The sequence below is a fragment of the Ictalurus furcatus genome, chromosome 13 (genome assembly GCF_023375685.1).
Source record: "Ictalurus furcatus strain D&B chromosome 13, Billie_1.0, whole genome shotgun sequence".
Lineage (NCBI taxonomy): Eukaryota > Metazoa > Chordata > Actinopteri > Siluriformes > Ictaluridae > Ictalurus > Ictalurus furcatus.
The window spans coordinates 28,511,748-28,527,386 of NC_071267.1; the positions used below are offsets into that span (position 1 = coordinate 28,511,748).

Genomic DNA, 15,639 nt, shown 5'->3' on the forward strand with positions numbered 1-15,639 from the left:
AATATCATCATCATCATCAGGAGGAAATGTTTCATTATTCAGAATTAAATCTGTATATGTTTTAAGAAAATAAAGCAATGATAAAGTTATTTTGCTGTTAGCTACCAAGTGTAGCCATTCTTCCATCTAGCTAACATTAGCTAGCTAGCTCGTAGCCAGTAGATCAGTTTTTCTAGTTAAATGTAAACTTGAATTACTCCTGTCCTTTACCGAATAAGAAATTAGCACATTGCTAACATCCAGTTAGCTAAACTAGTGCAGCTAATACATAAGTGTCTGGATAAACACAAGAAACAGAAAATAACTCGTTAAATAAAATAATTAATGGTTTTAAAACTTCAAACACAAACACAAGCTCACCGGCGCTAGTATTGTGGTGTTAGCTAGCCAGAATAACACATTTCCATCTAGCTAAATGTTAGCCAACTAGCTAGCAGCCTATGTTTTTTGGTGGTTAATTAAAAAAAAATGAATAAAGTTAAAGGATAAATATATAAAGTTTAAATCACAGAGCTAAGGCAACATCGATTTTTAGCAAGTTTGCTTCATAAGAATCTTTTTTATCCCTGTTTGTATTTATCGGATTTAAGGCCTCATGTGTTCTCCACATTTGCAGATCAGTGAGTTTCGGGAAAATAATTCACATGCTAAGATTCTGAAAATAATGAAATTCTGTATGTGCATTTTACGTCTAAAATAAATACGCTAGCGAAGCCTGAAGCGCTCGATGCTAATGAGCACGCTCTTATTTACACTTTATACACACATTCATCTTTAACATGTAGCACTGAATAAAGTTTAACGTTAATAATTAGCCACGCACCGAGTGCCAGTGTTGGACGTTGGAGTGAAATGTTGGATTTGATGGTTTTAAAACTTTTTAAAACTGTTTTAATATGATACACGTGCCGGTTTGGTTTGGTTTGTTTTACACCCACTTATTTTTTATCCAGAGATTGATGTGGGCGGAGCCGTGTAACAGGAAGTGAGACGTTTTAAAATGAATGGCTGATATTGAGATCTGATATTTTCCCTTCAAACACAGCCATAAAAATTCTGTTCCATTTCTTGGATATATGCATTATGTCACACAACTTCCACATACAGGATTTCGCTTGACCACGCCCCGTTTTACTATTACATCACTCATCAGGTTAGCATCTGCACCAATGGTTAAAAAAACCCAAGAATCAAGGCTACGTTAACTCATAATCACTCTTTACAACCGCGGTGAGCAGAAAAACATCTCAGATTGGACCACATGTCAAATCCTGAGGCAGAGGACCGCATGCGTTTCACTCCAAGAACAGGAATCTGAAGCTACAGTCGACAAAGGCTCATTGATCGGCCACGCCCCTTTATACAAGTACACCACACTTAATCAGGTTACTTTCTGCACAGGTGGTCAAGAAAAACATGAGAAATTATTGGCCACGCCCATTTTTTACAAACACAATGCTCTTCACCAAGTTACGCTCTTTATGATTGTCAAGAAAATCCCAAGAATTTATTGACCACACCCCTTTCTCCAATTACACTACTCTTCAGATCACCGAGAAAACCCTGCAATTTAATCAGCTACACCCATTTTTACAATCACACCGCTCTTTGTCAGATTACACGCTTCACAATGGTCAAGAAAACAAGAAGTTTCATCAGCCACGCCCCTTTTTACAATTACACAGCTCTTTGTCAGGTTGCAATCGTACAATAGTGACACGTGGTTAATGAAAGCCTGAGAATTGATCTGCGTATGCGTTATGATAATGAAATGTGTCGGTTTAGTATTAAAAATAAAACCTGAGAATCAGAGCGTGACTAATTACTAACTCGTGAAGCTAAATGGAAATGATGATTGATTATTGCGAGTTATATTAGGACTGAGTGATCTCTCACTCAAAGCAGCACAATCTGTAACTCCAAAGGGATCCTGCGACGTGATTGGTCCTCACTTCACTGCCTCTTGCCTTTGATTGGAGGAATGAGAGCAGTGCTGGACTGGTCCTGAATGAACACGGCGTTTATATGAATGAGTACGTTTATGTGAGTTTGATTGGCATTTCCCAGCAGGGACGATTCTCTGCTTCATCTGTCAATCAAAAGTGATGAGTCTGTGTATCAGTCTCTCAGGCATGTGCCGATAATCAGTTCTACCTCATACAGTGAGGTTTAACACACGCAGTACTGTTCACACACACGATATCCTTCATCTTACCACTATACCACAGCGCTATTGAATTCTGGATTCTGATTGGCCAGAAGGTTTTGATTAGCTTTATTAATGCGCTCATTTTATTACGCTGTCGTTTCTATGGTAACAGCTCGTTCACAGGGACGCTCCGCTAATAATAAAACACATTTAAAAAACGTGTGCAATCATTAATATGATGACGTTTTCTGTAAGGAGCTGTTTATGTAACATTTATGAAAGGAGTCTCCAGTGTCAGAATCAAGAGAGGGAATCAAGAGAGAGAATAAAGAGAGGGAATAAAGAGAGAGAGAATAGAGAGAGGGAATAGAGAGAGAGAATAGAGAGAGAGAATAAAGAGAGAGAATAAAGAGAGAGAATAAAGAGAGAGGGAATAAAGAGAGAGAAGAGAGAGAAAATAAAGAGAGAGAATAAAGAGAGAGAAGAGAGAGAAAATAAAGAGAGAGAATAAAGAGAGAGAATAGTGAGAGAGAATAGAGAGAGAGAATAAAGAGAGAGAATAGAGAGAGAGAATAGAGAGAGGGAATAGAGAGAGAGAATAGAGAGAGAGAATAAAGAGAGAGAATAGAGAGAGGGAATAAAGAGAGAGGGAATAAAGAGAGAGAAGAGAGAGAAAATAAAGAGAGAGAATAAAGAGAGAGAAGAGAGAGAAAATAAAGAGAGAGAATAAAGAGAGAGAATAGTGAGAGAGAATAGAGAGAGAGAATAAAGAGAGAGAATAGAGAGAGAGAATAAAGAGAGAGAATAGAGAGAGAGAATAGAGAGAGGGAATAGAGAGAGAGAATAGAGAGAGAGAATAAAGAGAGAGAATAGAGAGAGGGAATAAAGAGAGAGAATAGAGAGAGAGAGAATAAAGAGAGAGAATAGAGAGAGGGAATAGAGAGAGGGAATAGAGAGAGAGAATAGAGAGAGGGACTAGAGAGAGGGAATAAAGAGAGAGAATAGAGAGAGAGAGAATAAAGAGAGAGAATAGAGAGAGGGAATAGAGAGAGAGAATAGAGAGAGAGAATAAAGAGAGAGAATAGAGAGAGAGAATAAAGAGAGAGAATAGAGAGAGAGAATAGAGAGAGGGAATAGAGAGAGAGAATAGAGAGAGAGAATAAAGAGAGAGAATAGAGAGAGGGAATAAAGAGAGAGAATAGAGAGAGAGAGAATAAAGAGAGAGAATAGAGAGAGGGAATAGAGAGAGGGAATAGAGAGAGAGAATAGAGAGAGGGACTAGAGAGAGGGAATAAAGAGAGAGAATAGAGAGAGAGAGAATAAAGAGAGAGAATAGAGAGAGGGAATAGAGAGAGGGAATAGAGAGAGGGATGGTGAGGGAAAGAGTGTATATAGCTGCTATAACGTAAGTGAGAACAGGAAGTAACTCGGTTCACTGAGATTAGATGTAACTATAAACGTGTAAAAACGATGACGTGTTCTTGACGTGTTCTTTGATGAATTGGTAAATTGCTGTGGTGTAAGAGGAATAAAACACTTTGCTGTGATGGGAAACTAATCCGCTTCAGGCTGATGAGAGTACCGCCGGTTAATCCGGTGTGAATATCGGCAGATTCCCAGTGTGTGTGTGTGTGTGTGTGTGTGTGTGTGTGTGTGTGTGTTAGTTGTTGGGGTTTTTGCTCCTTGAAAAGAATTCTGCAGAAATGTTTATTTTATTTCAAATTCAGCTGATGCTCTTTTCACGTCTGCAAAAACGCCCCAACTTTCTTTCCCCAAGACATTTTAAAGGCATCAAGAATGCACAAAAGCTAAAATTCCCAGCACATCTTGTTCAGCAGGCAATTCCTCTCACACATGCTCTCCAGGAGTTCCGGCGAGAGTCACGGTCAGAGCTGTTCATCATGCTGGTACTGTGTTTTCCAGAAAATACGTCTTTCAGTAAAATCAAAACCGTACTCGCGTCGTACCCTCACTGTGCTCTCTCTCTTCCGTACGCTCGTTTCCTGATCCGCTTTATTTACAGAGTTTCTGAATATAAATGTTCAATTTAATTAAATGTAAGATTACACGTGTATAGAGCTGGATGTAATGATAATTAGTAATGATCCGTGTAGGTTCTGTTTATTCATTTTTCATTTCGAAATTTAAAAAATAATAAAAAAGTTACATGCAAATTGTTCGAAAAATATGCAGATGTTACTGTATATGCAGATGTTACAGTATATGCAGATGTTTTGATTCATGAATATTTCATTTTTAGACTTTGTGTGGTGAAACGTGTAGAAACAATTAAACCTAAATTAATATTTTATTTGGTAGAAATAATTTTAGGAGGAATTTTTTTTTTATTAATTTCCTGTTTTCGTGCATGAGAAGAAAAACAACAATAAAGTAAAACTGTTTGTTAGATTTCCATTTCAGAATGATAAACGAATGAATGCACATACACGGACTGTAATTCCTCACATTCTTGCTAGTTCTCGTTATCTGCGACGCAAACATCCGAAATTTGTACAAACTTTTCTTTTAGTTTGACGGAAATGTTAGAATCCGGAAAATACAGTAACCTGTGAAACAAAAACCCATGCAGGAAGTGCAAAGTACAGCAAACCAAACCATAAAGTGGAAGCACCAAATGCTAGGGTCTTTAGCATTTAGCAAGATTAGTATCTAGCAAGACTAGCATTTAGCAAGACTAGCATTTAGCAAGACTAGTGTTTAGCAAGACTAGCGTTTAGCAATTCAAATCCAGAATGAGGTTTCTGATGCAGTCACCAGAACCAAAGAGTGACTTTGCTTTCAGGATAAAAAGCAAAATCTTAAACACGCCACTCGCTTTGGACTGAATGCATCTATTCCATGGGTTCCATGCATGTGCATGTGTGTGTGTGTGTGTGTGTGTGTGTGTGTGTGTTTTCATACCTGTGACCCTTCAACTCATCCACGGTGCACTTTGGAGAAAAGAAACTCAGTGAGTCCGGTTTCTTTCCCGTTTTCACTCTGTACATTTCTAAAATTCCTAAACAGTGTGTGGAACCTTTATTTCTCCGGTTCTGTGTGTTGATGTATTTCCTGCTACACACACACACACACACACACACACACACACACAGATGCTCGTTCAGACTGTTTAATAGGAGAACATGGTGTGTATGTGTGTGTGTGTGTGTGTGTGTGTGTGGGCATGGTGGAGTGTGTTATGGTCGTGGATCTTACTTCAGCTGCTTCAGTTCTAACACACACACACACACACACACACACACGTTCTGCTGAAGAACTTAAATCAGGTGTGTTCTAAAGCAGGAAACACAATAACACTCAGGCGGTTCTACAGGACTCTAGTGGAACACCTTCAAGTCATGAATCTGATCAGAAACTCAGCAGAGAAATGAAGCGCTTTAAAAAATAAATAGTACGATGGTCCATCGTAATAAATTAAACAATGGGTTCTATGGTTAAGGGTTCTAGCCTTCTTAAAGCATTTTCTACATAGAACCCAGTCTTTCAGAGAAACAAACCAAAGAACCATTTAGGATGTTAGCGTATACACTCTCAGAAAATGTACATCCCTGAAGGATCCATTGGGTGTCTTAGGTACCCCTAACAGAGTACCAAGAAGTAAATGTGAAATGATTCTAGACCTACAGTTCTAGCTTCCTGAGAGAGTTCTATTCAGAGCCCTTTTTCAAAGAAAAGCCTCTGTAGTAGCACTCAGCATAAACTTTGCAGGTACTGATAGAGGGACAAACTAAAGAACCCTTAGAAAATTTAGAACTCTTATTGGTTCCTCGGGTTTCCCTCTGGGGGAACTCTTGAATGTATGTTCTCTGTAGAACCCAACAGGTTCTACAGTTTCTGCTTCTCCATCATAATAAGGATAATGTAGTTTTAGGAGGCTATGCTCCCTTAATTATCCAATGAACCCTTAAAGAACCCTTAAAGAACCCTTGAAGAACCAAGACAGTTAAATGACAGGTTCTAGGCATTAAGAAGAGTTTGTACCGCACACTTACCCAGTTTACTTACAATTTTAGAAAACAGGGTTCTTCAACGGTACCTGGATAATTAAAGGCTCTTGGCTTACAAAATAGGGTTCTACCTATAACCCTTTCTGACAGGAAATGTTTCTGTTGTAGAGTTCTACATAAAACCTTCATGGGTTCCCCAGAGAGACAAAACCAATAACCTTTTAAGATCCAGGTAAAAACATTTTTGGAACTTAAGAACCCTTCATTATCCAAAGAACCCTTAAAGAACCCTTAAAGAACCCTTAAAGAACCCTTAAAATGTATCAGTTCCAAGCCAGTTTACCAATATATTAAATTCCTGACAGGTATTTAAAAGGTTCTTTAAAAAGGGCTCTTCAAGAGTTCTTTAGACAGTTAAAAGTTCTAGCTTCGTTCTACGCAGAACCCTCTCTGAAGGGAAAAGCTACAGTTGTAGAACTTTATGTCACAGCCGTAAGGGTTTCCTCAGATAGACCGCAAAACCCTTACAGCTACTTCATTATTTTATCTTCTAAGAATGTCGATATTTTGAATAAGGATCTAATCATCTGAAAGAGAACGTTCCGTAGTTTGTAAAGCAGGGTTCTAAGCGTGACTAAACTTCACATTTAATCACCTGGAATCTAAAACGGAGAATAAACACGTTCCAGAAAGCTTTCAGTCTCTCAAATGATTAAAAAATAACGGATTCAAAAGAATCAAAATGAGTCAACCTTGATTAAATGACTCTGGATCTTCCCAGATGAAATATTCTAAACATTGCTCACGGTGTATAGTTTTAGGTTTCAGGGTTGTTACACCAGAACCCAGTGTTTTTACACATGGTTCTGTATTAAAGATATTAATCCGTGTTATGGAGAAACACCAGTCTCTGTGCTGCAATCAAGCGCTGCTCGTGGCTTCAATACAGAAAAAAGCTCATTTTATTAGGATTACTGAGAATATTATTAAGAGTATATTATTTATTTCCTCGTAATATCTGTAAGGTTCTCCTTTACATGTTTTATAATATCCCAAAAACAAATACAAACAAAAAAATCAGTACTTTGGTCCAGGAGTTATAATATACACACAGAAATATGAACAAATGTTTCTTACAGATTTGAACATTTACAACATTTTAAACATTTTTACTGTCATTTAGAGACAAGCTTCAAATACTGTGTTAACATTCGTAACAGGGGGAAAGGGGTCGGGATTTCATCTGAGTGACGACGTGAGGAAGAAAGAAATGAAAGAAAGAAGTGATAAAATATCCGAAAGTCCACTTACTAACCATAGACACAGTCCACATTCGCTCAGCAACTGTTAAAACATAAACAGCCCAGTTTAATGACGTGAGGTCTGAAGGTTCTGATGCAGAATGAACTGTAATCACATAGAACACTGATGCTGACACTGCAGAGTCTATCAGTTACAACGTGTGTGTGTGTGTGTGTGTGTGTGTGTGTGTGTGTTTATCAGACTCTTAACATCAGTCACTCTTTGAACAGAATAAAGTGTGTTCTAGCATCAGGAACGTTCAGACATGGTGATGCAGGGATGGAGTTTATCATGGGTTCTCATGCACGAGGCAGTGAGCGTAATGCTCGTGATACACCGCTCACTTTATCAGGCAACTTTGGGAATATTTTTAAAACTTTCAAATCATTAACCAAGTTAATTCCTCATCATCAGTTTAAAGGGAATAAAATATTTTCTGTGTAAATGCTGCTGACGAATCGCTCTAGAACCCTTAACAGTTCTTTATTTGTCCCCTGGGTTCTACTGTATGTAGACCACTATGAAAACAGCTGTTAAGACTTTTCCCCAACCAGAAACACTTTCAGATAGAACCCTTTTTACGGAAACTGCGCACCCTTAACTGTTCTCTTGTAGCGTTCTACATAGAACTCTTCCTAATAGGTAAAAGCTTCTACGTAGAACCTTACGACAGCGCGGTGAAGGGACTCTCAGAAAGAGTTACTGGAAGCCAGGAACACGTAATTGTGCAATGAACCCTTAAATAATACAGAACTGTTTCCAACTGGAGCCTGCTACAGAAAAGGGAGAACCCTTAACTTATTACAGAGAACCCTTGATGAATGTAAAAACGTTCTGTTTATCAGAGACGGTTCCTTTTAAGATGCTAAGAACCTTTCATTATTCAAGGAACCATTTAAACACCAAGACAGTTTAGAGAGGTTCTAGTAATTCAAATAATGAAGAATAATTTGGACGCTGTTACAGTCCTCGAAAAAAGGGGTTCTTCAATGGTTCCTTAAGGATTCTTAGATTCAGAAAAAGGGTTCTACTTGAAATACTTTCTAGTATAAAAACACTTCATTGGAAGGTTTAACATGGAATCTTTAAGGGTTCTTTCAGAGCAACCAAAGAACCGTGAAAGGTTTAGAATATTTAAGACTGTACTGTTTATAACACAGACTTATTTCATGCTGAGTTCCTGAATGCTCCAGAATGGTTCTCTGGATAGTTAAGGGTTGCAAAATAGGGTTCTTCTTTACTACATACAACCTTTAAGGGTTCCCTAAGAGGGACAACTGAAGAACCTTTTTGGCTTCTTAAAAGTTTACTTTGTATTGGGCTACACGGTGTCCGACCAATCAGAAGTTATGTTTCGGTCATGTGACTGTGTTCACTCGTCATGAGCAGTGTTTATGACGTTAGTGAAGGGAACAGAGTTAGATTGTGACATTTTTACTGATAATTACTATAATATTCTGGCATAATAGTAAAGTCTGAAATGAAATAGAGGTCTAATCACTGAGAGATCAGACATGAGTCAGTTCGCATGATCCAGAACCCAGCTAGCTAAACATCTCGCTGTGTTCAGGAGGAGTTCTTTACGAGGAGCTCCTGTTAAACACGCGACACCGAACACTGAGCTGAGCTTTTACACTCACTCTTCCTGATTAGAGTTCCTGATCAGAGTTCCTGATTAGAGTTCCTGATTAGAGTTCCTGATCAGAGTTCCTGATCAGAGTTCCTGATTAGAGTTCCTGATCAGAGTTCCTGATCAGAGTTCCTGATCAGAGTTCCACACACTGTTGCCTTAAAAGCTTGCTGGTGTCTCATGAGCAGGAGAAGGTGGTGAAAGGTGAGCCGTGTTCTTCACGTGAGGGAGAAATGAGAACGACGCGAGTGTGGATATTAACATGGAAAAGTGTTCAGTGGTTCTTTCAGTTCTGCTCCTTTAGCACTTCACACACTTCACACACACTTCACACACACCTCACACACACTCCACACACACCCCACACACACACTCCACACACCCCACACACACCCCACACACACTCCACACACACCCCACACACACACTCCACACACACTCCACACACCCCACACACACTCCACACACTTCACACACACTCCACACACTCCACACACACCCCACACACACCTCACACACACACCCCACACACACTCCACACACTTCACACACTCCACACACACTCCACACACTCCACACACACCCCACACACACCCCACACACACTCCACACACACCCCACACACACACTCCACACACACTCCACACACCCCACACACACTCCACACACACTCCACACACACTCCACACACTCCACACACACCCCACACACACCTCACACACACACCCCACACACACTCCACACACTTCACACACTCCACACACTCACTCCACACACTCCACACACACACCCCACACACACTACACACACTCCACACACACTCCACACACCCCACACACACTCCACACACACCCCACACACTCCACACACACCCCACACACTCCACACACCCCACAGACTTACCACACTCCACACACTCCACACACCCCACACACTCCACACACTCCACACACCCATCCTTACTCCCTACACACTCGAGTTAACTGTATTAACTCGTGTGTGTGTGTGTGTGTGTGTGTGTGTGTGTGTGTGCGCAGAACTTAGAAACACTGAACTTACAAACTTAAAGAAAGCGGGAATAAAGATAGTGAGAGAATAGAGAGAGAAAAAAGAGAGGGAATAAAGAGAGAGGGAATAGAGAGAGAGAATAGAGAGAGAGAATAGAGAGAGAGAGATAAGAGAGAGGGAATAGAGAGAGAGAATAGAGAGAGGGAATAAAGAGAGAGAATAGAGAGAGAGAATAGAGAGAGGGAATAGAGAGAGAGAATAGAGAGAGAGAGAATAGAGAGAGGGAATAGAGAGAGAGAATAGAGAGAGGGAATAAAGAGAGGGAATAGAGAGAGAGAATAGAGAGAGAGAATAGAGAGAGAGAATAGAGAGAGGGAATAGAGAGAGAGAATAGAGAGAGGGATGGTGAAGGAAGGAGTGTATATAGCTGCTATAATGTAAGAGACAACAGGAAGTAAGTCGCTCCAGCGAGATTAAATGTAAGTATAAACGGATGAAATATGACGTGTCGTTGGTTAATAAATATAAATTGTGATTGGTGGTGAGTTGCTGTGGTGTAAGAGGAATAAAACACGTGGGGACGTGGTGTTAAAGGAAATTAATCAACTTCACAGTACCACTGTTGTGTTTTTATTCCTGACACACGCTTTAAATCCGCGGGGTTTTAATTTAACGCTTTACCGTGAGCGTGTTGTTCATTTAGAGAGAAATGGAGACGAGACAGAGAAAGGCAAGTCCGTGATTAAATCTGGATGAACATGAACATGTCACGCTGTTATGAGATGCTTAAAGTGCAGTTTAGTGCAAAATGGTCTTGGTTTCTATAGCAACCCAAACAGTTTTAACACAAACACAAGCCTCTTAACACAAACTGTGGCTCAAACACAAAACTAAACATGCTAACAGAAACGCTAACATGGGTTCGTGTGAAGTTCTGAGGTAAATGGCACGTCCGTACTGAAGAACACACACACACACACACACACACACACACACACACACACACACAGGCACTGATTTCATTCAAATGTCACAAATTTTATTCCAGAGTGATGTGTGTTTCCATCAACTGCTGTTATAGTAAATATTCTTTAGAGAAGCGACAAGATGATGTCATCAAAAAGCGCCACACACACACACACACACACACACGCACACACACACACACAGCCATGGGTCACGAACGAAAACCGCACACATCTGCACTAAATACTAAGTGAAAATGATATGCCGCCTTCACAAAATCACAGGATTTACTATGCAAGCTATAAATAGCCAGGATAAGGCTTTCCCCGTTACCATGACAACATGCTACCATTTCTCAGTACAGCGGGTTCTTTAGCCGTCATTGCTAAGTGTAACTAGCATCATTTTAGGCATACAGAAGATTTTTTTTTTCAGTAATTTACCAACACATCTGAGGTAAAAGTTGACGTTCCGGATGGTTCTGTTTCATTTCCATGGTGACAGTGTCTGTGTAAAAGATGTAGCTAGCTACATTGTTAGCTTTAGCGTTTAGTCCATATTTCCCAGTTCCCTAGTAACAATGTTCTCAGGACTTTTGTCAAAAGAAAATCCAAAAACCTGCATTTTAAGATCTGTTTAGCATTATCTTTGAGTCTTAAGATTAAGATGAGACACTTTAAGCTTTCTGGTACATGTGAAATGATTTCCAGTTCATTCCCAAGCATGGGTCTCTGCAGGTCGGAGTAACGGGCGTGTCCAAAGGCTATTGCAATTGGTCGAGAGCGCTGTCGGGTAAACGTACAGTAAGATAAATTGCCGTGCTGCAGGGATGAGGTGTTTCTGTAGACCAACCCGGAAGTTATCCTCACCCCGGTTCCCTCGATATAAATCCAGGAGGATTGCTCCATTGGCTTTTGGATTATTGCAGAAAATAAACTCTTTGACCAACAAAAGTTTACGACTCTTACACGTTTTGTTCATCAAGATAATCTTCACACAAGTTTACACAAGTTTTATGAATTTTGAAGCTTAAAAACAAAATCGCCAGAAGTAAAAAAGCTAAAGTTAGACTATAATCGAACTACAGCACGGTCACATGACTTCAACGTCACCACCGCTACGCTTCCGACAACTCTTTCAAGCTTTATTTAAAAACACTACAATTGGACAACACGATAAACGGATAAATCTACAAGCTGTAAAGTTTGAGTTGGAATAGTTTGTAAGAGCGCGAGTGTAAACACATCGAGGCTGGCGCAGATGAGTTTCCTGTTCGTTGTCATGACGTTTAATTTCCCCGACAACCTCCGTAGTCCCGTTTAACCGCTTCTTAGCGACCGTCTTTTTCAATACACGTAAAAGTTTAACACAATCCGGAGTGGGGTATTACTGATGTATTTTATATCCTAGAATAAAACATGAACCTGATCTCTTGAGCTTCTGTTAACCACAGACCTTATTTCAGGCATTTAACCAAAAACCCTTTTTAAAAACCCATTCTAAAACCTACACTCGTGATTTTTTAAAAAGCTTTTTGTTGAGGGAGTCAGGGTGAAGCTAACTTCCAGGTTGGCCTACAAATATACCTCATCCCTGCAGCGCTGCAGTTTATCTTACAGACTGCTGTATGTGTAACCAACAGTGCTTTCGGCCAATAGAAATAGCCATTCGACACGCCCCCTTAGCTTGCGATACGCCCCCTTAGCTTTTGGCACGCCCGTTACTCCGACCTGCAGAGACCCCTGTCTCTCATTTCTGGAGACATTTGGACAAAACAGGATTTAAAGAAAGCTATATGTCACCAGTAGGGGGCAGTGAAGTGTAAGTTATAAAGGCAGTATAAAGTTATTATAGTCCATTTAGTCTATAAATAAGTGCCTTGTTTAGAAAAATATTTAACTATGTTATTAAAATGACAGTATTTAGTACAGTAGTATGCGGTTTTAAACATTAAATACGTTAAACTTACTCCAGACAGCGTTTTGATCACACTTCACCTGAAACCTCAGACAAGCACAGAAAGTGATACTGAGGCGTTATTTCTGATGTTTTCATATTTAAATTTCAAACAGATGGATGGAAACAACACTACAGAGAGAAAGAGGGAGAGAGAGGGAGTGTGTGTTAAAGCGGAACGTACTTGGGTTTGTCTCGTGGCTCTCGGCTCTTGGTGTGTTTGGTGCTGATGGAGTGCACGGAGGAACTTTTTTTACTGGACGAGTGTGAGGAGTGTGAGAGCGTGGAGCGGCACTGAGCCGCGTTGTGATCGAACTGCATTAAACAGAAGATCAGGTCTGTGGGGACCAGCTCGAACTCGTACGGAGGATTGGTGATCACGTAGCTAACACACACACACACACAGAGCGAGAGAGAGAGAGAGAGAGAGAGAGAGAGAGAGAGAGAGAGAGATTAGACAGAAATTATAATAAAGTAATAAGAGTCATCATTACACAAAAAAAGGTTCCATCAACATGTAGGGTTCTTCTGTCCTGTCGCGCAGGGGGAACCTACAGGTCCACTGTTGAAAACTACGAAAGAGGCTGTGCAAAAGAACCCGTAACAATCTGAAGAACCCAAGAGTGTAAGATATAATAACCATTAAATCTCATGAAGCTAAGATCAAAGAATAAAATGACCATTCTAACAATAAACAGTGAAAAAAATCCATTAAGATAAAATCACTTTTTATGGATGACGTGAAAAGGAATATTTATTATTATTAAGAGACGAGGAACTTTCAGCTGGGTGTGTTTCTTTCTGACGCGATGGATTAGATCTCAGGAAGAGTGAATATCTAGAATGTAGTTAAATGTTTCTCGTATTTCCTGTTATAAGATTACAATAAACCAAATATAAGATTATTAAACCAACATCTGCACATTTTTACTCGTTTCAAGCTTTGGTTTTATCGATCTATCGGCAGGTAATCTGCGTCTTCCTAGAAATAAAAGCTGAAAATGTGACTATTTCAAGTTTAAAACGAGTAACTAAAACATCCTTTTGAGTCTGATTCCTCTGATTCAAACGTTTGGTACGTGTGGTCGGACGTTCCTTCGGTTCCTCACTCACGGCTTTAGTTCCTACCTGCAATTAGTTCCCTTTTACTGTTGGACAGGAAAGAAGAAAAATAAAGTTTGGAAGGAAGAAGCAGTGAATTGCCAGTAGCTCACTTTCCTAATCTAATCTGAGAACGAAGCAGTGCACGTGACACGTAAATCAGACTTAAAGACATTACAAGAATCCATCGCAGACCTGCCCAACCCCTGAAGAGGAATAATTTGTGGTCCTGAGGAAAGAGTGAAGTAAAAATGCAGGAAACAGAGTACTCTTTCCATATCGTTCATTTACAAATCTCGTGCTATTGTTCCTGGTAGGAAGTGCGAGATGTTTCCACACGCCGGCATCCTCACGCAATCTTCCAACAGATTCTTTCAGATCGTTTGTTTGACCATTATCAGTGCAACCCTAATAAATTATATATATATATATATATACAAACACACACACACGTGTGTCACGTAGCTAAGTGGAACACACACACTGATAGATTTTATTTCACGTTAACAAACTCGAAACTTTCTCCATTTACTGAGACAGAAAGTGAGGACGCCGCGTCTACGCATCTTTCACTCAGGGACGAGACGAGAAGAGACGAGACGAGACGAGAACCCCGGCCCAAATGTTACTAACGTTGTGCAGCTGTGGTTCAGGTGGCAGAGCGGGTTGTCCGCTAATCGTAGGGTTGGCGGTTCGATTTCCGGCCCACGTGACTCCGAAGTGTCCTTGGGCAAGACACTGAACCCCAAGTTTCCCCCGATGGAAAGCTAGAGCCTTGCAGCTCTGCTACCATTGGTGTGTGTGTGTGTGTGTGTGTGTGTGTGTGTGTGTGTGATTGGGTGAATGAGACAGAGTGTAAAGAGCTTTGTAGAACCGCTAAGGTTAAAAAAGCACTACATAAGTGAAGACCATTTAACATGAGATCTTGAGGAAGGGGGCGGAGTTTCTAGATGGTCAGTTCATATCAGAGAGTTCAAAACACCTACACAGCTGTCAATCATTCCAGGTTCGTGTGTAGATCTGATTTGATCTCGTCTGCTGAAGAGTGAGTGATAAAGCATAGCAGCGTGCTCTGAAGATAAAATGAGGAACTCCTACGCAAAAAAGTTTCTACTCAAAACTGCTAACAGTCACAGAACCCGTGAGGAAGGGTTTGATCTTCAGACCTGCAGGGAGTAGTGTACGCTGAAGACTACTTCACTGTGTATTAACACACACACACACACACACACACGTGTACACGTAGAACTCCAGCTCTTACCTGAGCGTGGACTAAACCCCGAACGTGTCATATTTGTGTTTCCTACAGAAGCGGGGTGTGTGAGGAGAACTCACCGTTTGGTGCACTGACTCGGAGCGCTCAGGTGCGCGTCTCTTAAACGGTAAATCCCGAAACACAGCATGTTGTAGGTCTTTAACGCTTTACAGAATAAATCGCCATAACACCCACCTTCCTGCAAATGAGCACCACAAATCACACACATAATTACACTCCATACCTGTGTGTGTGTGTGTGTGTGTGTGTGTGTGAGAGAGTGAGAGAAAGTGTGAGAGTGAGA

At 40.4% G+C, this 15,639-nt stretch overlaps 1 protein-coding gene across 2 annotated transcripts in view; it reads right to left on the bottom strand.

Annotated features, from left to right (window-relative positions):
• Positions 1-15,639, bottom strand: part of LOC128616844 (calcium-activated potassium channel subunit alpha-1-like) — an 84,804-nt gene continuing 69,165 nt past the window's right edge. Inside the window, exons 29-32 of one of the 2 annotated variants that reach the window (XM_053639681.1) lie at positions 15,416-15,534; positions 13,164-13,364; positions 5,072-5,100; positions 1-2,089 (exon numbers count right to left, since the gene is read on the bottom strand). In XM_053639681.1, the coding sequence (XP_053495656.1) occupies positions 5,082-5,100; positions 13,164-13,364; positions 15,416-15,534 (339 nt within the window). In that variant the 3' untranslated portion in view covers positions 1-2,089; positions 5,072-5,081. Of the gene's footprint in view, positions 2,090-5,071; positions 5,101-6,696; positions 7,462-13,163; positions 13,365-15,415; positions 15,535-15,639 lie in introns of those variants that run through there. The other variant, XM_053639682.1, reaches the window with a different exon arrangement.